At 35.0% G+C, this 25,585-nt stretch overlaps 1 protein-coding gene across 3 annotated transcripts in view; it reads right to left on the reverse strand.

The window, feature by feature from the left end:
• Positions 1 to 657: 657 nt before the first annotated feature.
• Positions 658 to 25,585, reverse strand: part of MON2 (MON2 homolog, regulator of endosome-to-Golgi trafficking) — a 65,688-nt gene continuing 40,760 nt past the window's right edge. For 2 of the 3 annotated variants that reach the window (XM_005480549.4, XM_074539807.1), the window contains 13 exons: positions 24,397 to 24,559; positions 23,596 to 23,889; positions 22,669 to 22,867; positions 20,714 to 21,342; positions 17,668 to 17,811; positions 17,128 to 17,145; positions 16,741 to 16,869; positions 14,549 to 14,739; positions 7,807 to 7,867; positions 6,414 to 6,537; positions 5,435 to 5,642; positions 4,087 to 4,169; positions 658 to 2,220 (listed from right to left, as the gene is read on the reverse strand). In XM_005480549.4, the coding sequence (XP_005480606.1) occupies positions 2,057 to 2,220; positions 4,087 to 4,169; positions 5,435 to 5,642; positions 6,414 to 6,537; positions 7,807 to 7,867; positions 14,549 to 14,739; positions 16,741 to 16,869; positions 17,128 to 17,145; positions 17,668 to 17,811; positions 20,714 to 21,342; positions 22,669 to 22,867; positions 23,596 to 23,889; positions 24,397 to 24,559 (2,407 nt within the window). In that variant the 3' untranslated portion in view covers positions 658 to 2,056. The remainder of the gene's footprint in view (positions 2,221 to 4,086; positions 4,170 to 5,434; positions 5,643 to 6,413; positions 6,538 to 7,806; positions 7,868 to 14,548; positions 14,740 to 16,740; positions 16,870 to 17,127; positions 17,146 to 17,667; positions 17,812 to 20,713; positions 21,343 to 22,668; positions 22,868 to 23,595; positions 23,890 to 24,396; positions 24,560 to 25,585) is intronic. The other variant, XM_005480551.4, reaches the window with a different exon arrangement.

Here is a 25,585-nt window from a genome sequence, read left to right on the forward strand (position 1 = left end):
AACAAATTCACCCGTAGCTTGGATTGTACACCTAGATATTGTAAAACAAATTAATTTCCTTCTTTCCTGGCCTATGGTTTGTTTCTTAATGATCTCAACTTATCTTCCACTAATTAGGAGAGCAGTTGCCAGGTTTTCACTTTCAGAGTATGGATGATGTCGCTACTTTTATATAAGATCCAGTTCTGCAATATCCTGGAACTGCTCCTCCAGAGAAGGTACTTTGACATAAATTCTATTAACAAGAAACATGTGTTTCCTTCATGTAAACTGTGTATTCTCTTAAAACTATTCAGGTTTGACAATTATATCCCATACAACTTTGGTCACAGAAATGTGCAAGGTCTTGAAGCCTCTTTAATATTTACCATACTTTGAAACAGAAAGCTTTTAAAAAGGACCATAAACTGGAGACTTATGGGAGCAAGCTGTATAAAGAACTGCCTGGAGAACATTATTAGTGCAGGGTAACCCTGACCAGTTCGTCACACCTTCAGCTTGAAGCTTCTACAGCTTTTACACCTATTCACATGTACCAATCAGTGTTCATTGAGCAAGGAAAGTGCAAAGCAAACAGATGTAATACCATTTCTTATGCATGACAATTTTTTAATATCTACAAAAGACTTGAAGAAATAAAATCCTAAAGGTAAGCTCAGAAATCCATAGAAAGGCACCTGTCTTTTTTTTTTTTTTCACATTTGGCCTTTGTGCTTTCACATCACAGATTAAAAATGTGAATACAGGTGGGACATTATTAAAATCAAAATTCAATAAATAAGAGTTTAAATGCTAGATCACAAACTTTAAAAACAATACCATTAAAAGTGGTTTGCTTCAATTGTGTATTATGTTAAAATGAAACAAATTCACATTTATTTAATAGCAAATTTTACTGCATTTCTAACTGAGTTTCTATCTTCAAAAATACACTTCTCATGGTTTTTATTAGACACAGTTTATAATTAAAAGATTAGAACAATTTTTTTGGGTTGAAAAGACACTTAAAATTATTGAACAAAATATCATAGCCAAGTATTTTAGGTATTTGAACTTGCCTTTTCTGGGTCATGATTCAAAGACTGATACTTGCCAAGAAGGTCAAACAAGGCTAACAACCCTCAAATATGTTTGTTTTATTTTTAAAGCAAGGCTGTAACTGCAAAAATGGATAGAGTTAAGTAGAACAAAAATCTTGAAACAAATTTATTATGAAGTGAGGTATGGTAGTGTTGAAGTGCTACAGTGGATTTGTGCATATTCAAACTTATTTCAGGTCAACTACTCTGAAGTTTGAGATCAGCAGACTGTGACTGCTTGCTTCAATCTTTTGTTATATGACCCTTTGCAGATGTCCAATGGCCACAAAGAAGATACATTCAATTAAGCAAAAACTAACATGATCAGATATGAATGAGCATATCTGGCAATTTAGAAGGCAAACTGTAAGTAAAAATGCAAGCATACAACTTATTAATAATAAATACATTTTCAAGCATTTGACATTATCAATATTTTTAAAAGAATTTAAATAATAAATGCAACTATTTTATACATAACTGTACCATTTATTATACACACAAGTATATCAGTTCCCTTTGTTTACAAAGGCTGGTTACAGATATATGGAATGTTACAGTACCATCTTGCATAAAATTTTAGTACAATTCGTACTTCAAAAAAGGGTGCAAAACACCAGCCTAATAAATCTGACTGAATTGAAATATTTTTAATTACATCATTAACACATACACAACAAGCTGTACATAAGCCCACTTTTCAATCACCACTTCAAGATACTGTAGCAAGTACATTAGATTATAAATGATTCCAACTAGTCAATTAAATTTATTAAAGGTTTGCACTGCTACTCACTCTGGAACCTTTGAGATAAAGCCTGTATTCACGACTTACTGAGCTCTTGTTAGTACAGTTAAGAGGCAGTCAGCACTGGTTGCCAAAGTACTAGTCACAAGAGATTTCCTCAGAGAAACTTCACCCAGGAGCAAACATTTTTGGATATTCCCTTCAAGAATAAAAAAGAAGTTTTATGGGGTCAAGACTCTCCATTCTGTACCTTGGCTGCTGGTGGATGCATGAAGTCCTTAAAGGGAACCAGTGCCTCCTTCAAAGCAGAGCACACTTCTGAGGATGAGCAGGTGATACATTCTACTAAAGTCGGGTACAAGGCAATAACTTGTGCCCATGTGCTAGAATCAACTGCAGGGAAGAAAGAACAGATTGAGTCACTTACCACTGTCCAAATACTGACAACAGATTTTTTCCAATACCTTCTAGGAAATGGCAGATTCACAGTGTGCCTACACATAGGTACTTAATGCTATACTATGGCACCCACGCAGGGCACTCAAACATGGACCAGGATTTCTGCAGGAAAATGTTTGTTTTTTCAGCTGCAGCCAGAGGCCATATGGGATAATATCCTTAAAGTAGTGCTACACACCTGTGTTTCTACATATGAGTCCTTCAGTGTGTCTTTGGGATGAAGAACTGACAAATTTAAGATAATACTTCAATCTGTAATACACGTGTTTTCTGCCTGCTTTTCTCAGCTATTGACAGAAAATTGAACTGGATGCAGATTTCACTTTTGGAAAATTGTCAGCAAAGAGACTTTCTATTGACTTCAGATAATTTCAGAATACAAGAGCTACAGAAAGCAAAGGTAAAAACACTGGACAAAGACAAAAAATATCCATGGTAAAGTTTTGTTCGTCCAACAAGTAAAATTAAACATTTTAGCATGATTCTTATTATAATGTCACTTCCTTGGTTATTTCTGTTTTAGCTCTTTTGCTTTCAAAAGAGAACAAACCCCAAATCAGACATTAATAATTATCTTAAATAAATAAAATTATTAAAAGGTAGAAGTGAGAGTGAAGTGATTCTGCAATTTGTCCAGTAGCTCTCTTTCTAAGAAAGTGTGGGAGGTTTGGCAAGCACTACTGCATATGGACCAGGGGAAGAATCCTCTCATTGCAGGAAGAGAGATGTGGGGAACAGTCCAGCTGATTCAGCTTCTCTGCTTCTCTAAGAGGAAGACCCACCAGAGCAGCACTTCAGTGCTTCAGGGTTAGCCAAAAGGCTTTATGCATCCTGGCTTAGTTCTACCTGCACACTTTGGCCATGAAACCTTGGAAACCACATCATCATAACTCTGGCTGCTCAGTGATTATACAAAAGAGGCACTGCCTCTTTCCAGAAACCCACCTGCCTGTGTTTTTCTGGAAAGGCTGGTTTGTTTGTTTGTTTGGGAATTATAAAGGTTGGGCTTTTTCTCTTCCTCCTAATATCAAAAGCAGGGAGGTAGAGGGAAATGTTGTATACACAATTCTGTCAGAATTTGAGAGTCCAATACAATGAACTTAACCAAGACTCATGATTAAGTTTCCTTCCAAGAACTCTACACTAATACCACAGGTGCAGCTTACAGGAGGAACAGGATAGGTAATTAAAAATTAAGTCTTTCATTTGATTCAGCCCTTTAAATAAATCTGTCAAACATTTACTCAGGCATCCATACCTAAGCTCAGTCCAGGAGACAGAAAACAATAGTGCAGGAAGAGAGGGAAAAGCAAGACCATGAGTGTAAGTATCTACCAGCCTGTCCATGCATTTAACTTGTATACCCCTTTAACTGCAGAGTGCACCTATATGTACATGATCCATAACAACCTAAAAAGGTGTCATGAGAAGGAAAAAAGGATCTAGCCAGGCTTCATATTTTTAAGAATTCCATTAATATTTTATGGAACGGGGTTTTTCTTTGTTTTCAGAAGACACTGAACTTTATCTAATAAAGGACACCATAAATTGTTGTTTTCTCTTTTACTGAACATATACTTTTATGTCCTTATACTTTTAGTCATACTGGAAAAACTTTGTGGGGTTTCTTGCCATCTACCTGTCACCTACATATACAAAGAATTACAGAATACTGACTCTTACAGAGTACACTTTTTTTTTCAAATTTCTGTGAACACTACTAAAAGAAATAATAAATCCATCTTTGGGGCAGATATAATGTTACCTTGTTTGGAACAATGTTATTTAACAATAACTTACCATTTTCAGGTTGAGTCTTTTTAAGTGAATCTATGAGAGTACTGACAGCTTTTAAAACAAATATGATTTCTGTTACTTGCTGCCTACAAATGAAAAAAATGCAAACAGTCAACTACTCGTTTTTGTTTCAAGAATGTACATTTTATAGAAAAAGTTTCCCACTATCATTGCTGTTGTGTCATCTAGGACAGCTTTAACTTCGATACTGGAAACAGTAACACCATACAAATCTCAATCTGAAAATACTTGTTGGAATCCTGGATGCTGAGAATTTTAAACTTTCTGTGCTTAAAGGCACAGACCCACAAGATAACACTGCATTTGACCTGAGGCTGTGAAGAAGGCTTCCAGAATTGATTGACAGTACTAGGATTACGGGTATGTAGTTGATAAGAAGCATGTAATACCACAGGGTGGAAAATTTAAGAGTTTGGTATTTTAGAATATAGAAATAAATATGAAGCAAGATGGAGGTTTTAGGATGGAGGCAGGTTAATCTTCTTTACCTTCTTCTTCTTCTTCATGGGTTTGGGTGTAATTGAACAGAAAAGTCTGCATTGTGGGCTTCCAGGGATCAGTTATTGGGTTAAAAGGGAAAATAATCTAGATGTCAGTTCTTAATTGGATAGTTTAGCTTTAAAAGACCTTGCAACAAGAGATAGTTAGCAATTTTGTGCCTTGCTAATGAAACACTGCTCAATTCATGGTTGTGAGAGTGTTTCACTGACAAGAAATAATAAACACTTGAGTCTGAATGTGAACTACCGTCTCAAGTGCCTTCAATCCAGACCCAGAGAAATCAATAGACTCCTATCAAAATACATAAGGCTAACAAAGATAATCAATTTCCACACTCATGATCAAAGCCTTCAGAAGTGAAGTGAATTTCAAGTAAATGCCCATTTTAAAGCATTTCCTAGTTTTCTGATCTAATTTTTCTATTTCAAGAACAATTACTTGAGTAACAATTCTCAATATTGTTGTTTGGATATTTCATTTTTGAGGAGATTCTACTCACCTCTTAATTCATAAACTACATATAGCTCTAATGGGAATAAAAGGAAATCAGATTTCAGAAATATAATGCTAGAGATATCAGAAATATTGTTTCATTAACTGAAACCCGTTTAACAGCACAGAATATGGCCATTGTTACTAGGGGTTTTTTTAAAAAAAACGGGGTACCAGCAACTTTTTTGAGATATCTTCCCCTAAACATTTCCCTGCCTTTTAAATTTTATTCTCTCCTCACCCCCTCATTTTTTTCATGACTAAGTGATATTTGAATGCAAATTTCTTGTCATAAAGTCCTGGTAATACCTTTATTTTCTAAAGACAATGCACATACCGTGGAAGAGGACATTTCCCACTCAATCTCTCATCTTCTATGTAGCGATGCAATACATCCTGTGACCTTTTCAAGAGCACAGAAAGTGCCATTCTAGAGATGTAGCCTTCTTGAGGAGTTGTGACTTTATTACTGAATGAAAACTGGAGCAGTGTTTCAAAACACACCTTAGAAAACTCTTCTCTCATTCGAATATCTATTTCGGCTTCTGTCAAAGTAAAATTATGCATTTCAATTGTGCACTGTGCATGATGCTGCATTTCAATCTGCTTATTACATGCTGAGATAAGGTTATCACACTCTAGTATTAAAAAATATTAACAGTGATAAGAACAAATATTAAGAATATATTCTAAGAAAAAAATGACTGTGCAAAAATCACAATAGTTCTGAACATAAGAGATGAATTATGACAAATTCTCAGTAACATATCACATACTTGACATTAATTAAAAATACATTAAATAATTTAAAAACAGCAAACAATCCTACATCATAAATACTCACATTTGGAACTGTACAATTTAAGTATTTTTCTATGTAATGGCTTATGTTCACTTTTTTCATCTTTCCAAAAACCCCTACAAATGTTTTTTCTTAAAGGCAGAGAAGGTATCTGGCTAGGTACACCATATCGTTACACTGGGGTCATTTAGGTTTTAAGAACAGGACATCTGTCTTATAATTGTCTGAAATTATTATTTGAACTGGCACAAAGGAAAATAAACTATGTAGAAAGTAACACAAGTTCAATATGATACTGTCCAAGCTGTAAGGAAGCAATTTTTTAAACACTGAAAGGAAAGCTTGGCAACTTCCACAAAATATAATTTATTTAAGAAGGTGGATATCAAACAGTCTATACTGAATACATGCCAGGGAACTTCAAGTCTTTATCATAAGTACACTGAACATTTTAATTATTTTCTAATAGCTTTAAACACTGTAATTTTGATTAATGGTCATTAAGGTACCATACCTGTAAAGGAGGATGACTGAGAATGTATTGAGCCTTTATTGAGCATAGTCATTATCTGACCAACAAATTCCTTAGGAATAAAATTAGCATATGGCAGTATCTCTGTGCTGATAAGCTGCACCACCTAAAATAAATTACATATATTTATATAGGTTTTCTAAATACTGTAAATCTAGTATGAAGAAACAGTTAACAGGAGAGAAAGGCCTAATTAGACTTCACAAAATCTTCTATTGCTAGCATTTAAAATTTGCAGATATGTCCTAAAGTGTGGTCTTGCATGGGACATTAAACTTGAAATAAAAGCCTTTCCCCTGCCACTTTGGCCAAAGTTTCTGATCAGATTTCAAATGGCATTTGAAGTACATTCTTCAAGTCAAATGTATGGTTTTGAAAAGAGAAGATTTAACATTAGAAATCTCTCTCCCTCCACCCCACTTCAATATCCTCTCTATGACATTAACACACATACCCATCCCTGATAATGTGATATCTGCAAAGCAGAACAAGTGTGTTAATTATCTAAAGCAGCTTAAGGCAGTACATGTGAACAGAAATGCTCTCTATCCTTGTCTTGGTGCTCCCATTCAGGAACAAAATAGGTTTAGATCTCCATAAATTAATGCATTAAATGTTAAGAGTTCTGCTCACTGCAAGCAGAACCACTCTCGCTTTTCATCCATATATTTCTGTGTCCCAGCCACCCCTCTGGAAAGATGATGGGTGATGAAACCACAGACACTGCCGTGTCTTCTCTGCAACTCCTTTTGCTTTGTATCCCTAATCTCTCTTCTGCCACATATTTTGTCCTGGAGTGAAAGGAGAGAAGTCCTTCCTAACTTCAGGTATCATCTTCTCCTAATTTTCTTCAGCCTTATACAACCAAACATACAGCGATCTCTGTGCTGTACAAACTACACATAACTTCTTCATTTATGCCAAAGCTTCTCAGTATAGAGAACACAATGTCTAAGAAAAAATGGCTTTTTGCTGACCACCCCCTCAACACAGAAGGCATTCATTTCAGGTTTAATTCTCAGCTTTCTCTGTGGTCTACAATTACCAGCGTAAATGCTCAGCAATAACATAATAAATAAGGATACATAATAAGCTAGAGTCAGAAATGCATTTTGGTTTAGCCAGTCTATACTGTTTTGAAGTTGAGATGACAAGAAATACTTTTTGGCATCCCACTTCCTACTTTTTGCATCACCCTGAAGCAGCTGAATTCTGGACTTATGAATTTCCTGTCTTGTTTTCAAATATGAAAACAGTATCACAGAAAAAGTAATGAAACGGTAACTTTTCAAGAAATTATTTCAGAACAAAATGCAACTTGTGAATGTCAAAAATTTGTTAATCTTAACAGTATTATTTGTTTTAGGCTCCTTACCTCAACATCAATACTCTCATTCTTCTGAAATTCTTGAATTGAGAGGTTATCAGGAGGTGTACTAAAAATAAACATACTACGTTACACTTTAAATTTACAACATAAGGTGATAAGTATGGGAAAGTGCATTACATTTACAGTTATTACATACATCAAGTTGGTACTATTGTATGGTAATGATTAATGATCACAAGGTCAGGTTGGATGGGGGCTTTAAGCAACCTAGTCTTTTCACTCACTATGCCAAAAATACATTTGAGTTCCAATGGTACATCTTAAATTTTTTTTTTAATTTTACATTTTCTTCTACATTAATGAAACATTCTTCATTAATGGGGTCCATATCCTTTTCCCCTGCTAACTGAAATGATGCATTTGTTCTCATTTTAATGAATTTTATTAAAAGAAAAATCCATTTTATAAACAACTGTTTTGAAGAAATTTAGAACTTTTTTGAGTTCTTCCATTATATATATATATGAATTTATTTTCAGATGAAATACCCAGAAGTGATTCAACAGACCCCTGTGATGAGTAGTTCAGAGCTAAGCAGAGGCCTCACAGGCAGGGCAGCTGCCCAGGATAGGACTGTGGACATGTGCCAATCTTGTCCTCATAAGGGTACTCATCTGGGCCTGTCTCCTCTGTCCCACTGCCAATTTTAATGAAAGTTTAAGAACCCTGAAGGTTTTGAAATCTCAAAAATTCAAATCTGATTAGTTTTGCTGACAGATGTTTTGTTTTGCGTGATTTTTTCTACCAGTGCCCCTGTATGTTGCTGACAAAGACAAAGAAGATTTTTCTAAGATAGGCTTTTTCCCCATCTTCTGAATACTCTGCATAACACACTGAAGATCAGTCTTCACATCTACAGCTGAATTTCAGTTTTGACAATTAGGAATGTTTTATCTATGCACCAATGTTTCTGCTTAAAAAATAAATGTATCTCTGCTCTTCAAAGAGACTTTACGAGATCACTTTATCTATGAAACGGACATGTGTTACATCTATGAATAAAAGAATAAAATATTAAATCATTGTATTTATTACTGGGTTGTGTATTAGGGAGTCAGGAAGTTTGGAATTTTATGTTGAAAACATAGAATAGAATAAAATATTAAGTAGCTGTTCAATCAGTACCTTTTCTAACACACAAAGCCGTTAAGTATGCAAAACCTTTTGATACTAATTTAAGTTATTACAATGCATAGAAATGCAGGTCATGTTGAAATACATGGGAAGATTTCAGACTGACACTTTCCAATTTATGACTCACTCTCTGAGCTGAGGTTTACTTAAAGAGGTGTTCAGGCTTTTCTGCCCAGTCATCCATACCTGATCTACCTTACCTACTAAAGATTATGGCACATATTTGTTCATGTAGCAAATTATTCCCAAGTAAATAGATTTTTGTCTATGTGGATACACCTATCTGGGGGCCAAATGCTTTGCTGTTCTGGCACAACATATCCAAACCATACTGGAGGGTCAGGAGCCAGAAAAGATATGAGTGTGATGCAGCAACTTTCCTCAGAGAGGAAAGAGCTCCCGGCCCCTCCCCACTGAACAGGGAGGGCTTCAGAGCCAAGAGCAAAGACCTAACAAGCACCCAGAGCCCTGCTGTGCACAGCACTCTGCTCAGAAGCATCTTTTGGGAAAGTATTGATTTAATTCCCTCATGTGAGCATAGACTTCTGCTCTAATAAATTATATACACACACACATATTTGGTGAATTTTATTGTATATAATGGCATGAAATGCCTCTATGAAAGCCTCTGGGAAAAAAGAACAATATGAAGTAATAAACATACCAGCTTCTTACTGGAAGACAATTTTGTGTAAATTAAGTTATATGAAATGTATTAATTTTAAATGTCGTCTTGATTTATGACAAAAATCAAGAATATTGAGTCACCTCAGCTGTAGTTTGCTGTAATTTTTTTTTAAAAACTGAAACTTCTGGCTTAAAAAGCACTAATGCTGTGACAGTAACATTTTCCTTTTTCATTTACCTGGGCTCTCCTGGCTATATTTGAAATTTCTTGTTGTACAAAGCTGCAGAGAGAATTTCTGCTGTGCTTTGTACTTTTTAAACATCATTGAGTATCACCTCTCATTTAAGCTCCATAGCTGGCTTGAAATTCTGTTCCTATCCAAAAGAAAGAGGTGGGACACTATTTTAAATACAGCTATTCACAGAGCTTTAGGGGTTTAAGGGTTCAAACTACAGTGGCCTCTTGTCTAATCAATGCCAACTCAGTTTCAATGCCAGAAACAATATTAGGCTATCTACACAAATGATTTCTAGGACCACAGTGACTAGATGAGTTACAAGCTGGATCAGAAAAATGTTTCAAATATTGGTCAAAAATTTAGAACATCAGTGAAATAATTTCATTTTCCTACCCAATGCTCAGCCAGGTAGAAACTTGGAGAACATGCATACAAAAATAAGGCAATGTGCACTGGCATATTTTAATGTAAGCTAAAGGAAAAAAACCTAATCAAATCTGTTATGCAGTGTTGCTAGGAAGACTGACTGCATTAAGGCTTTTGTGAGTCTTACAGAGATGCAGATGTTTCGTATTTAGAACCATCCCAGCAGTTCTAAGTCAGGCCGGGAGAACAAAGATTTAAAGATGAGGTACAAAAGGAAGCCATCTACCTAGCTTTGCATATAGCCTGGACAGACAACAGCACAGAACATCTAGAACATTTAATAGTGGAAAATGTGGAGTATGAAAATGTATCAAGACTGAAGGAAGAAAAGGAAGGGGGATTTTGTGACATAACATTCCAGTTTCATTGAAACAAAGAGCCTAGGAAAAATTATAGAATGCCAGCATATGAAAGTGGATTTTCAGTTCTAACCATATTCAGGTCTAACTGCATATATCTAACTATTCCTGTCACAAGGGGTGACATGTTAGAGGATGCTAAAAATCCAGAAAATGCAGTAATGGGGTTACTCTGTCTTGCTGTCAGCCTCTTGGGGGGTCAACTGAACTTCATTTCCCAAATTCTTTGTGCTTTGCAACCTTTTCAATCCATGCTGGTTTTAGTGAGATTTGTACACTCCTGCACCTAACTTAATAACCTTTCTGTCCTGTGTGACACATTTGCAAGTTGGAAAGCCACCAGAGATGACCTGACTCACAGCTGCAGTAAAGCCATTTGACAGGTTCAGCATGGTTACTAAAACCAATTCAAATTTACAAGTCACAAATCTAACTAAAACCACTCTCCTCTTCTCTGCTGTGGCTCGATTAATTGATTTGGTGTTATGGACAAAAATCCAAATAGTTCCAGAATAATAAAAAACACAACTCACTGTTAATATAAATAAATCAGGGAACACACCAAAACCAGTTCTATACCACCTAGCTGTCCTTAAACGAAGGATTAATATGGATAGTTGGAAAGTACATTCTCACTGCCTTCCCCTACAACCTGAAGGATGACATGCAAATCAACTCAGCAATAAATTTTAGCTGTTATTTTAAAAACAGTGAATAGATTCTCTCAAATTACCCTGGAATAAGGCACCACTATGAGTAGCGTATGTTTTCTATTAGAATTACAAAAAAAAAAAAATGAAAGCATGCACTAAATTTGAAAATTCTGAATTCAATTTCCTTACAAGTGGAACAACTACAAATTTAAGAGACTAAGTAAACTGCATTTATAAACCACTAGAAGACACAATTTAGCAAATTTCAAACCAAAAAGGACAGGTTCCTTACTTGCCAAGGGTAGTCTCATAGCATCTTGCACAGAGTGCAGAAAGATTTTAGCAGGGGAAATCAGAGGAGAATTACCTCAATGTGGGGAACTTCCACAGCTATCTCTAGAGCCCTCCTTGCATCACAGTGAGAGAGATATGCTTCAGTAGCAATATGGGGAGGAGGAGGAGAACGAGGAGGATGAAGAAAAGGAAAAATGACTGCTATTACTAATTGTCCTGACCAGTGGCATGAGGAAGATGTATTCCCTTTTCAGCTTTTATGTTTTTTAGGAGCACAAGGCTCAGGCTGATAGAAAGAACAGAAAATCTATCTATCTATCCTAAAGATACCAAGGGACAAGGCTCTAACTGCATGCAGGACAACCATACACTTGGAAGGTAAACCGCTGTTTAGAAAAAGATGAGCATTAGGGAGGTAAAAAAAAACCAACCCCAGACATTCAGTAGCCACATAAAATACAACTACATAAGCAAAATTAACCTACTCACAAGAAGCCTGGAAAGCATAATAATAGTGGCTATTAATTACACTAACAGGTCAAACTATCTTGCTGTAGCTATGTGGTTCTACAATATACCAGCCTATTTTTTAGTGCTTTAAATTAATTTAAACTTTAAAGTTTTTAAGTGAAAAAAAAAGTTTCCTACACTTTCCTAAAGACACCTTTAATTAGGATGAAAAAATTTTCTCTAAAACACATTTTGTGTTTTAAATTATAGTATACACTCTGGTTGCTAAAGAGGCAAAACCAGACTTAAGTCAAGACAGACATCATAAGGCATCATAAATATTAACACAAGTACTATTTTTTCTTCTAACTCCAGAGAGTATTTGTCCATACATGATAAATGACAAAAGGTATTAGAATTAACATAAAGAGTAATAGTTTCTAGCAAGCAACACATTAAGATGAAATTTCTACATTTGAAATAATATTCAAGTAAAGTATAAATTGCTCACTGTAAATTAAACATATTTGTTATAGACAGACAGATTTGGCCAAAAAGTCATGCAGATGATCGTGAATTATCCTGAATTACACTAAAGAGCTGGAATAACTTTGCTTCCCTGAATTTATGACCAATTAATACCAGGAAGCTGTAGCAGTACTAGTCTTGTTCAGCTAAGAATATGCAAAACAGAAATGTTTAATTTGCTTTGCAAATATTTAGGAATAATTAAATTACAACAAATAGTAATATATATTTCCAAAGCAACTTTTAAGTGAACATATGCTCTTCTACAATAATGTGAAAAACCTTCATTTGAATTCTGATTACCCAACAGTGATATAGATTATAGAGTGTTAACTCATGTGGACTGCCTGTCTCAGAATGGAAGCAAGAATACTAACTGCAGCTGAAAAGAAAACCATGCAAGATACTGCAAGGATTATTTTACATTAAAGAAGCAGTGAAGCATAAAATAAAAACTTGGATGATTGAAGTGCCTTTTATGCCATCATGGATGACCTTTTCTATTTTAAGGTCCTCCTACTTAATAGAATTTTTTTCAAGGAAATGCAAAAACAATAGGAAGGTTTTTCACCTGATTGCCTTCCTATTGATGGTAATCCTATTGATGATATTCCAAACACATTCATTATTATGCATTTCCACTAGCAACACATGTGTCTCTAAAATAAATTTTCATTGGTATTTTTTTTGTTTGCTTGTTTGTTTTGGGCAAGCTGATATTTATCCATCATTAGTAAATACAGCTGTGTTTGATTGCTGACTTTTGTGTGTTTCAAAACTAAACACATAGCATATTAGTGTAAGGCACTGAAGAACTGTACTGTTTTCTGTTCAAAAGAAAGATTTATTTGTTACTGAAAATATTTTTCATGTTCCACTTTGTTCTTTATTCTAAAACACTATTAGATATACTTAAACTACTCCTAAAAGATGCTTGTCAACAGATGTTTACAGAAGATGGAAATTCCATACCACTCCTAAGCAATTATCTAAAATACCTAACCTTCCTTAGAGTAAAAGATTTTCTTAGTGTCTAACCTAGAAAATCTTTGCTGTACTGAAACAAGTTTTTACCCATTGCCAAGGGACAAAAAATTATTCTCTGAAGCAAGCTTTTATTATATTCTGAAAATTTACAATGTTTTGCTAATGTTGTAGTCTTTTATTTGAACAAATAGATCAAAGGCCAGGCTGGATGGGGATCTGAGCAACCTGGTCTAGTGGAGGGTGTCCTGCCCGTGGCAGGCTGTCTGGAACTAGATGATCTTTAAGAGCCTTTCCAACTCAAACCATTCTATGATTCTGTGATTAAACTGTCTGTCTCTGATCATTACTATTTTCACCTCTGGACTTTCTCAGCCTGCCCATTGTAGATTGAGACTGTGTTTCATTTTTGAGAGGAATCTGTCTATCTTTATAATCTTAAATATGACTATTTAACTACACTTTTCAAAGAGTATCATAAATAAAGTGTGGTTAACTATTAAGGTGCAGTCAATTTATCTTACGTAGAAACAAATATAACTATGAGCTTCTAAGTGAACAGCAGTGTACTAAATAATTTTCAAAAATTCACAGTAAGTGGAGTATTTCAAGATGGAACTCAGGACAAATACACATAGTTAATGCTGTTAATTAGAAAAAAATACCATTGCAACTCTGTTCAAAGTGAAGAAAGGAACAAATTGTGTACATTGTGTACATCAGCAACTCTTTATCAAATCTAGAATAAACATCCTTGGAGTCCATACAGAGCTCCCTGTCCTGTTCAGAAAGACTATGCCATATATTGAGAGTTCAGCTGAGCTCTTTCTTGCTCTTAAACTTCACCTTTTGACTGAAGCTTTTTGTACTACTTTCTAAAAGTAGAGCTTTTTGAAGTAGAAAGATTGGTTACCTCTTCTTCATCATTCATTAAAATAATTTTCATACATCAAATAGCTCTACTGACATGTATAGTGAACAAATTACTTACGAATATTTTCCTTTAAAAATAAAAAAAGGAAGTTGTGTTTACCTTTTTGTAAATAAAAAGTCTTCAAAAGTATTTGCTAGCTCTGGCCACATACTGTCAAATTTTCCAGAAGATGCATGCTGCCTTGCAACAGGCAGTCCAATGGAGAGAACTTTGAGAAGAGAGGACACAGCTAGCTTCCATGTGCTTTCAGAAGGACATGAGTACTTCAGACTAAGAGGTATTCTAAGGGTCTGCAAAATGAAAGTCAAAACAAAATTTATAGTTGCTCAGACAAATCTGAGATTACAGAAAGTTTCTGCACAAGATCTTGGAGGACACTGTCATAGATGGCAATACACAATCCTTACCTTTTCTGCTACTATATGAGATGGCCCTTTACAAATGCAATTCTGAAGATAATTTATCATATTTCTCATATATATGCTGGCTAAAGCACAGGTCTGTAGCCAAGTACAAGGTGAGAAGTCAGAATTGATCCATTATCATTTACACTACAAAATCACATACTGATTTTCTTTTTCTGTATTGCCATCCACCATTTCTGCTAAGTCTGACAAATGGGCTTTCCTAACACATAAGAGACTGCAGGCAGTCTGTTATCACAAATGTATTCTGGAGAATTCAGTCCCTACAAAGCCATCCCAAGTGCTTCCACAGTAAAGAAAAGGAGCCTCATTGCATTTAAATTTTTCCTAGTAAAGCTGAACTTTAAATACTGGAACATAAACACTGGAAAAAATCTGGTCATTATTGACTGTTAAACCACATGATATTTGAAAGTAAGAACAGTTAGTGAAATTCTAAGATAAAGGCTACAATACAACTCAAATGTACAGCAGATGAAAGTACAGCAAATTTTAAGTCTTTTAGACAGAAAGTCATCTTCAGTATCTATAAAACAAAGTCATTAACAATTTTTTTCAATTAGGCATATGAACTATTTACACGTATATGCATTCTTTTTAGTATTGTTAGTCAAACTTTAGAACCTGATAGTAAGTTTTTGGTTTTCTTGGAAAACCAATTATTTACTTGACACTTCAAATACACAGTGACTAAATTCAGGTACTGTATGTATGCCCCCCATGCCTTCAGTGCAGTCTCCAAGTTGAGGAAAGCAAAAGGAGGAAAGATTCACTCTGAGTCTCACAAGGGAGACAATTACAATTAACTCTCTATGGCAAAAAATCATGACAGCTAGACTCTAACCCCAGAGCTAAACAGAACTTTTTTTTCTGGTGCTTTTGGTCATATGTGTCAAATCTAATTCCAAAATCAACATGGGCTTTAGAAACATGAAAAATAAATTTAAAGCATTTTCATATATCCCAATAGACCCTATTGTTATCAACTGCAAATGTTATAAAAAGTGGTATTTCTATCAGTTCCACCAATCCCATTAAAACAGAAGTGGAAAACAACTATTTAACTTTGAAATACAAATATTTCATTAAAACCAGATTTCAAATAATATCACCTGTTTTAAACACATTAAAACCAGATTTCAAATAATATCACCTGTTTTAAACACATTCAGGTTTCTAAATTTCTATACAGGAAAATCCTGATGTCAGCCACATCATTGCAAACAGGCCAGGTCAGACACATTCTTATTTTCCAGACTTCTGGAAAATATTACTTCTATTATTTATTAAAATTTTTTGCTGAAATTGAATGGTCAAAAAAAGTGAAGCATTTGACAATTTCACTTCAAAGGTATATTAGCTACATTTATTATAAGGTGTATATAGGTGTATGTAAGGTATATGTATTATTAGGTAACATTTCAGAGATGCATTGACACATGAAGTCACTCAAAGCAAATCGAAAGTAACAGAGCATACATCCCAAAGTTTTTATGCCAGTCTACAGAAAATGGGCTTTGGTCTTCAATGCCATATTTACTAAGGCACCTACTTACCACACTCAGGTGCATAACACTTTCAAAGATGAACATTTTGGGGCCTAGCATGTTTGTTAATTTTTATCATAATATTGAAATACTGATGCTGACATTAACCAGCTAAGAACAGTACAAATAGACTAATAAATAGCCTTTCAGCTTCAAAAGAAATTATTCCCTGCTGCTCATCTTCATAAAATATCAATCTGTTTACTACAGCTTGAAGCTTCCCAGGAAGTGTTTGTCGACACTAGCTTGTGTAAACTAAAACTTGTGATTTTCAGTATAAGCTCATTAAATTCAGAGCACATGCAGGTAAAACTTTTACCTTAATAATGTTCTGAAGAACCTTCTCTGTTACCACAGCTTTGTGGCAAGCTGTCTTTTGGTATAAGTCCACCACAACTTCCAATGATCTCTCTGCAAATGGTACGTAATTCAATGCCACCCACTCCGCCTAGGAAAAGGAATTAGTAAATTATGTGTGAAAACATATTAATTAAGGAACAGAAAGTGTATGTTTTGCACTGAACTCTCCGTTTAATGCATGCAAGGTTTGCTAAGAATATGGTCCAAGCCACAGAACTGCAAATACAACATAGTCTGGCTATGAAAATGTACTCTACATTGAAGTAAAGTACATTTAAATAGGAGAAATGTTGCAGTCTGAGCAAGACAACTACATTAGGACAATCTTTAAGGAAATTTAACTCACCGGTGCAAATAGTTGTATCTAGTGTGATTCCATTGTGTTGCAGGACAAACAGAATAAGAAGAATTAATACATACATAATAGTTACCTCTTTGATTACACTGAATCAGATGCTCATGCTTAGTGAACAGCAGTGTACACATAATAAGAATTACTGAACACGTTCCATTTCTTTACAGCACGTGCAATTCAAAAATCTGAAGCTTGAGGGAATTTTCTCCATTCAAAATTATCATGCCTCTGTGTTAAATTTAGTATCTCTTGTAGGACAAATTATTTTAGATTAATTCATGTACAAATTCAGACACATTTGTCTGGTGTCCAAGCCAGACCTTTCCTACATGAAGGAATATGAAGTACAAAAGCAAAGAAAAATGCAAAGGGAGTAAAAGAAGATAACAAAAGCATTTAAAAAAAACTTATTACACAACATGCAGTTAAATTTTTACAGATTGAACAAATGCATCTTGCTGGACAACCTATATCTGAAGCTGAATTGGATTAACCAGCCAAGTGAAAAGAGTGGGATTTCTAATTAATTACCTGATTATACTTTGCATTTGCAATGTGCTTTGTTTCCAACTGTCCATACTGTGGAGGCTTGCAGGAAAATTCTACAAAGGCCAGTAGTTGGTCAAAGATTGCAGGATACATTATCTGCATACCTTCTGAGCCCACACATATAGCCTTTATCAAAAGAAAAGAAGTTTAATATATATTTCTTGAGTTTTTCTCTAACACGTGCATGAGTACAAGGAACTCCTACAGAAAACTGCCCATATAAGACTATGCAAGAGTCATGCTGTATGAAAGACTGTGTGTAGTTCCAATTGTTCAAGGAAATTAAATTTTGTTACTTTACTGAAATAAAGTTGCAAGACACCTTGGCATATAAAGTTCAGTAAATACAGCTATCTCATCCAATAAAAGATAACTTTTCTTCACTCTGCTTTGATTTGTCAGTAAAATAAAGTCTTATATAAGTCTTGTATCAGCCACATCTTCTTTAAGTTCTACTTCAACAAACATTTAAATCTCAGAAGTAAATGATAGAAGGCTTCAAAATGTAGTTAAAAGAGTGTCTTATAGAGAGGAATAGAAACAAAATGAGAATTATATGGTTTGGCATAGCTAAAACTCATAATCTTGCTTTGAAATGGAAAACATTTCAGGAACAGTGTACTTACACTACCAAAAAACCTCAAACCCCCCTATACTACAGCAGTAAAAGACTAGAAGAAAAGTTCTAATGAGAAATAAAAAGAACAAAGAACAAACCAAAGGGTGTAAAATGGGCTCAGCATATGGAAGCCTGAAAAGAGATGCAAAGCTGCCTTCCATTCCCATGTTCTTGAGTTGCAATAGTGTCCTGTCCTTTGTTAGTGGAATAACATTATACAATATATTTATTAAACTAGTCAGAGTTCAGTCTGAAAAATGTTAGGTTTTTTTCATGCTATTCAAACTGCAAAGGCGTTCCACAACTTAAGGAAAAATCAGAAGTAACCCAAGTTTTCCTGTATCAGCAAAGAACCTGATCCTACACACAAAAACAGAGAAAAGTTTTGTTTTAAAGATTGCAAATATTTACTTCTTTAATGCTTTCTGTGTGTACTCCTGAGAGTATCAATTGATTTCAAGAGAGGAAGAAGGTACTGTGGCCTAAAGTAAAACCATCTGACTCATGTCCTTTGCTTCACATCAGCACTGGCTGGCTGCCCTGCCATGTGAACTGTACTGTGTTTATACAGCCAAGAGGAGCAATCAGACAACTTCACAGAACTTACTGATATCCAAAAACACATTACTGTTTCTAGGAACTTCAGTGCTGCTGTGTTAGTAACATAACTATAGGTGGGATAGGAGGTTTGAGGTAACATCTTATGGAAGTCTGTATTTGCAAAGGTTTGTTGTAACTGCCATGGTAACCCATGGAAACTGGGAGTGGGAAAGGGGAGATGTCTCACTTTCTCATGTAGAGTTATGGCTTTGGTTACTGTTTAGAAACCTTCAGCTAAAATATCTTGACAAGAACAAGAGTGTAATTATGTGCAGTTTTTCCCCACGTTACAAACTTTGGTAACCCCTTCTTTGAAAAGCCCTAATGCCTGCAGTCTTTGGAAACTAAGATCATCTGGATATGAAGATTAAAAACCAGAAAAATCTGAAATAAATAAATGGACTGATCAAATGGGAAAAACTGGATTTGGGTTAGACTGACTTGCTGGAAAAGTGAGGGTAAAGGGGACTGACTGGAAAAGGCTGAAAATGTAGACATGACTGGTTTTAAAACTTCATGTTATTTACACACCCACATACAAAACTGAGATTCAATACCAACTTCTATCCAAGCAAACTGAATTGAAATTTAAACAAAATAATTCACTCCATAGCATTTTCATGGCAGGGATGGTTGGAACTATATAATTTTTAAGGTTCCTTCCAAGCCAAGCCTTTTCATGATGCTATTGTTATACCTCTGTTTTCAAAATACATGAATGAATATTTGTTAAAACCATCAGCTAAAGGGATGGCTGCAAGGTAATTATTCTACCTTGCTTGCATATGTTTGAGATTAATCACCTCACACTAAGCAAAAGAGAAAACAAAACACTGAATTGCTGCTCATTTTTCAGCCACCGTGTGTTTCATGTGCTAAATGGGGGCAGGATCCTGACAGCAGCCAGGGGGATACATGGCCACATAGTTAAGCAAAGTAACATAAATTCCAAAGGGAATGAAGTCAGTTCATGTGGACATTTTAATTCTGGCACTTCCCAAGTAAGTTTGTGGGGGCTCTTTTCTTTTGGGGGAGCGGGGAGGGGTGTTTATTTAAAGTAGTGCTTAATATAAATGCATTATTTAATTCATGATCAACTCTGCTTCTTTTGAATAAATAAGTTTTGTGAATGAGCACTGAATTTTGCAAGGAGATATGTTTCAACTGCAAAAAGAAAGAAACAAGCAGCATTATTTTCTTTTTTTTTTGGCTTTCAGAGAAAGAGCACCCTCATTTGTTTTTTATAGATTTACTTGCATTAAGGGTGCTTTTTGAGCATGAGCTCTATAGTAAGAATTTCTTAAGCAGAGATGCAGCATTTTCCTTAAATATCTGATTATTAAGAGTCCAGAATGTAGGTAATCTGCCAGAGAACCTTCTATATTTTATGCTTTGTGTAAACTGTAAGTTCTCATAATTGCTGTTCTTTCTAGCCTGTTCATGGCAGCACCTGGACATCACGTGGAAGGAACACTGTTTGTGGGACTGCTCCTCCATCTCCATGTACAGACCTTCAGTATCAACAGTATTTCAATGTTAGATGAACACATAAATGGCTACAAACACAGCACAACACTTAAGGTACTTCTGCAATCAAGCAAAAGCACATTTCATAAAGATTACATCATTCCTTTCAATGCAGAGCATCTATTCTGCAGCAGGAATGGAGATCTGATTGTTAAAATACAACACACTGTGCAATTATAAATATTTTTTAAATCATGTTTAAATCACCCCACTATAGTTCTACAGAGTAGAAGTAGCACACACTGTAGTTTACCTTTCACACACTAGAAGTTGCATGATTACCTTTTGTAAAACATCTAAAGCTGTAAGCACTGCTTCCTGTAAACTTGTCAGAACTGCTTCAGTGTAAGATGGAAGGATGAAAGGGGAAGCATCTGAACTGATTGGAACTGAAACAGCGCCGTGCAAAATGACACCGAGCTTTTGGAGATCATCCATGCTGAAACCAGTTTTGATGTGTTGGTAAAGAGCTGGGAATATTTGAATTAAAGCTGTAAGAAAAGGCTGGCTGGGAATGAAAGTCAATTTATCACAAGTAATTGGAGGCCTTGTACTTTCTGATCCAATCCTATACCAGCTGTTCCAGGCTGCCCACCAAAGATTCAAATCTTCAATCTCATCTGTTATTACAGGAGGTTCAGATCCATTATATCTTCCTATTCTTTCTCCTATGGAGTCAGTTCTCATGAATGATCTGCCAAGACTAGTGGCAGTAGTTGTCCCAACCACCAAAGGTACAGAAACATTGATGGCAGGTGGTGTCTCAGGCTTCTCAGAGTCTCGAACAGGAGAAACAATTTGCAGGATTTCCTGGAAGCTTTTCAGAGCAGCCAAGGAAACTTCATTATTTTTGCTAAGTGCTGCTGACTGGATGTGATCAAGAAGAACATCCCAGGCTTGGGAAAAATCTCCTATTTAAAAAAAAGAGAGAGGATGGAAAAAATCAATTTGGAACTTGCTTCCTATTCCCATTCCCACCCACCCTGCCCCTCTAAAAGGCTGCTCATGTACATGTTAGTCCAATACATAGAAATTTCAAGAGATTAGGTGGCCACTTGAATGACTTTTATACCAGTTCAACCATAAGCTGAAAGAATGAATGTGACAAAGAAACATATAAATATGAAGAATGAAACAATATGTTCATGCTAAATTTGCTAGCAAAAAGTCACATACCACATCCCATACCAGTAAAATACATTTTATTCATTCAGTATAGTAAGCCAGATTTATTCTTAAATATACCAGATGCCTGTTGATTTCAAGAAGGGTTATACCCACACAAGGAATTCAGGGTCAAATGAATGCAATTACTCATGCAATGCATTTATAAAGAATTGATTTTAAAATGCTCAAATAATTGTACTGTGGAAAGATTTCATTTGAGGCATTGAGTTTTTCATTAAATTTAGCCTTAACCTTCAATTTTCTATATTACTAATTACAGGGTTTGAATAATTAAAGTAGTTCTGAATTTTTTTTATTCAGTTTTAACTCAAGTTTAATATAGCCTAAATTCTACCACATTTCTGCAAATGACTGATACATTCACCAGCTATTAATATGTGGATACCTGTATCACAAATAACCAAAATGAAATACAACTTACATCCAGTTAATATACATTAACTGCATGCTATAGGATGCTGAAGGTAGAATAATCTAATGAGAACTTTTCTTTATAAGCTATACAGTCTCTATTCCTTTTGCACTTTTTCCTTGGAGAAATTACCAAGCTATTGTAAAATATTACTACATACAGCTGAACAATGAAAATGTTCAATACTCCACTGACTTTACAGGTAACTTCTCTTTATGTTCTCAGAGTACTGTTAAATTTGATACACTGATACCACAGAAGAGATCCAGGCAAGTGTTGCATTCCCTTAGATAAAAGGAAAAGCATGTTCTGACAAGAACAAAGAAAAGACAAAGTATTACTGTTACCAGTCTACTATAATTTAAAGCTATTTAGCACCCAGAACTGGGACTGAATTGTGACTACTGAGATTTAATCTCAAGTACCATGATACAGAAGAGGAAATCTGTAGTGACAATTTTTGGCTCTATGAAGCATGAATTAATAACTCCATAATTTTCATAACTTTTGAGGTGACACAGCAAAAAATATTTTTGAGCTAAGATTGAGCTAAGCACCTTGCCCAGTACATTAACTGAAAAGAACATACAAAAGAAGAAAGTTTATCGTTGTGTCTTTTAATATCTATAAATTTTACCTAGAGGCTGCAGTAAGTATCTCCTAGTGTTAAATATCCTTGCAACTCCAGCCAGTGTTAACACCCATGTCTCAGCCCACTGTTTCTCAGCTGTATCCCTTGAATGATGAATGAGAATGTTGCCTCCTCCTGATTCAATCTTCTCTTTGTCAGCTGTCGTAGAAGATTCTCGAACCCTATCCAACAGGTGAAATAAAACCTGTAACAGCCAGAAAAAAAAGAGGAAAAATACAGCTTTTCAAATAACATGGCTGCATTGATAGTAAACCAAAAATTTCTTTCATTATCCTTTCTGTCACTATGTCACCCTAAAAATTCCCTTGTTCTAAATAGTGTCCACAGCAGTCAAGATTAACAATCAGTCGACTGACTTGAGAAAGGCTGGAAATAGGACACTCAAACCCACCAAGAACAGTGTCAGCACCAGGAGAATGCTAAAACCAGTGGATCTCAGATGCTTCACAGGTACAACAGGCAGGTTCAAATATAGCCCAAAGTTTCCATAAAGCACAACAAACATGACCATGACTTAGAACACAGCATTCTGATAGATCCAAACCAGAATGCAAAGCAAGGCTCTATCCAATACCGGATCAGCCCTGTCACATGACCTTCAAACATCTCCATTTTCACACAAAAGATAAGTCATTCTTGTAGGAAGAACACCATCTTTTTATCAAACTCCTGAGCAAAAAATAAACTATTAGGATATTAAAATTGTATTTTAGAAGAGGCTTTAAAGGCCAGAGAAGATAAAGTATAAAAAACATTCCCAAAATCCAAGAGATTAGATTTCTGCCATCTTATGTTATCTTTTAAAAGTCTTAAATTATCTAAATGATGTGGTTATTAAATGGTAAATAGTTATTGGTTAATAAAATGTAAAAGCTCTTTACAAAACCTTCAGAGGAAGCTTACACATCATACCTTCCATATTACTGTGTGCCACGTGGAATGTTGCAGCAAAGTTCCATGAGCCCCAATGGTAGAAAACAATGTCTGCCCAGCGCTCTTTCTAACTGCAGGTCGGGGATCCACACACAGCTCTCCAAGTTTGGCATACAGGCATAACCAAAGACAGTCAAATGGTGATGCAGGATGGAAAGGTCTGTTCAGCAACACCCCCTTTTCTTCTGCCTGTTTCTGCAACACTGCTTCTTCTTTGTTTAGCTCCTTTTCAATGATTTCACCTCTTTGGAAGAAATAATCTGAAATATTCCACTACAAAATAATAAGACATAGGGTGTTGTACAATAAAAATAGGGTAATGCTTTAATGTTCATGAAATAAATTGTCTCTTATTTTTACAAAGTATTTTGCAAAGTACATCAAGATATTAACTTCCCTACACTGGTGAAATAAGATCAACAAATAAAATTTGCAAGGTCCAAAAATTACTCTTCTTTCTCAGCTTTTACGTTCCTGTTATGAAAAATGAACTCATCATTTTAATACATATTTTGTAAAAAAATGTATTAAAAATAAGATACTGATGAACATGCTTACAATGCAATGTTATTTCTTTTAGTAAGGCAGGAATCATGGAGATTAAAGGTAAGATGTGCTCACTCAATTTACCTACAATGACAGAATGGGAGTTCAGTAAGAACCCAAAAAGCTACTTTATGGTTTTCATTTGTATAACTGGCTACAGAAAAGTTTTCATTACAAAGGAAAGCAAAAATGAAAGCCTGAAGCAGCATCACTGTAGGTTAATAAAAAACTCACCAGTAAACCAATTGAAGTTAAGCTAATATTTAGCTCTTGATTGTGAAGTCCAAAGCTTCCTGCAACTTCAACAACTATCTGCAGACAAGTACATGGCATGGTAGGAAGGAAGTCGGTCACAACCAGCTGAAGACACTGGAATGCAGTCCGTATTAAGGACTCTCTTAAAAAAACAAAATGAAAACAAAGCACACACACATACTCATTTCACACTTCTTCAACAGCATGGAAATATTTTGAATACAATACCTCAGGAGACAGCATTATTAAATACAAAAAGAAAAAAATGAAACTAATGTTTTTGAGAAGAATTTGCACCACTTTAAATGGGGTTTTTGAGATATAATTTTAAGTTGAAGCTTAAAATTCTGATGAAGTAGTTTAGTCCACGTTAACTACCTAGTGCAGTTGGAAGTTTAGACTTTCCGGTGGTCCTTAGCTAACTTTACATAGTGAAGTCCCCTTCTCTGTTTTAGAGTTTTAAGGCTTGTTAGTTCAAATGTGTTAGCCAGAACATTAGAAAAAAGCCACAATGTACCAAAAAAAAAAAAAAGACAAGCTTAATTTAAGCTTGATAATCTTCCAAAGAGCAAGCACAAATTATTTCAAGTATACCAAACAGGTGGGCAAAATTTGTTTTTATTTATTAGGAAAGATGCATACTAATATAATCATAGTCTTACTTGCTTCAATACTACATTATATCAGAAAAAACTTTTCAAAATATCTACCCTTAAATAGATCCTTAATAATTACTTTACCTTCAGAATTTGATTCTGAATACAAACATAAAAATATAGTACAGAAAAGGTTTGCAAGAAGGAGTTCTCAGAAGAGCAAGGCCATCTGCAACTAAAATATTGTTCAGTGAGAGACAAAATGAAGGCATCAAAAGGAGTGGTGGAGTGTAGGTAACACAAATAGGGAAGCTGCATTTAAATTTCACTGCAGGGTTTTTTCAATGTTTAATGTAAAAGAGAAATAACTTCAAAGCTTTGTAATACAGAAACTTGGTGTCCTTCAGGATATACATCCTGGGAAAAAATTTCAGACTATTGACATGTCAGTTACCTATTCCAAAATTACAAATGAATTTTTTTTATTAATCCTAAATCAAAATCAGATGTAGGTCATTTCCACTGTATTGTAACAGCCAACATAATATAGAAACCAGAGGAATATACAAGAA

Source organism: Zonotrichia albicollis, chromosome 4 (assembly GCF_047830755.1).
Source record: "Zonotrichia albicollis isolate bZonAlb1 chromosome 4, bZonAlb1.hap1, whole genome shotgun sequence".
NCBI lineage: Eukaryota > Metazoa > Chordata > Aves > Passeriformes > Passerellidae > Zonotrichia > Zonotrichia albicollis.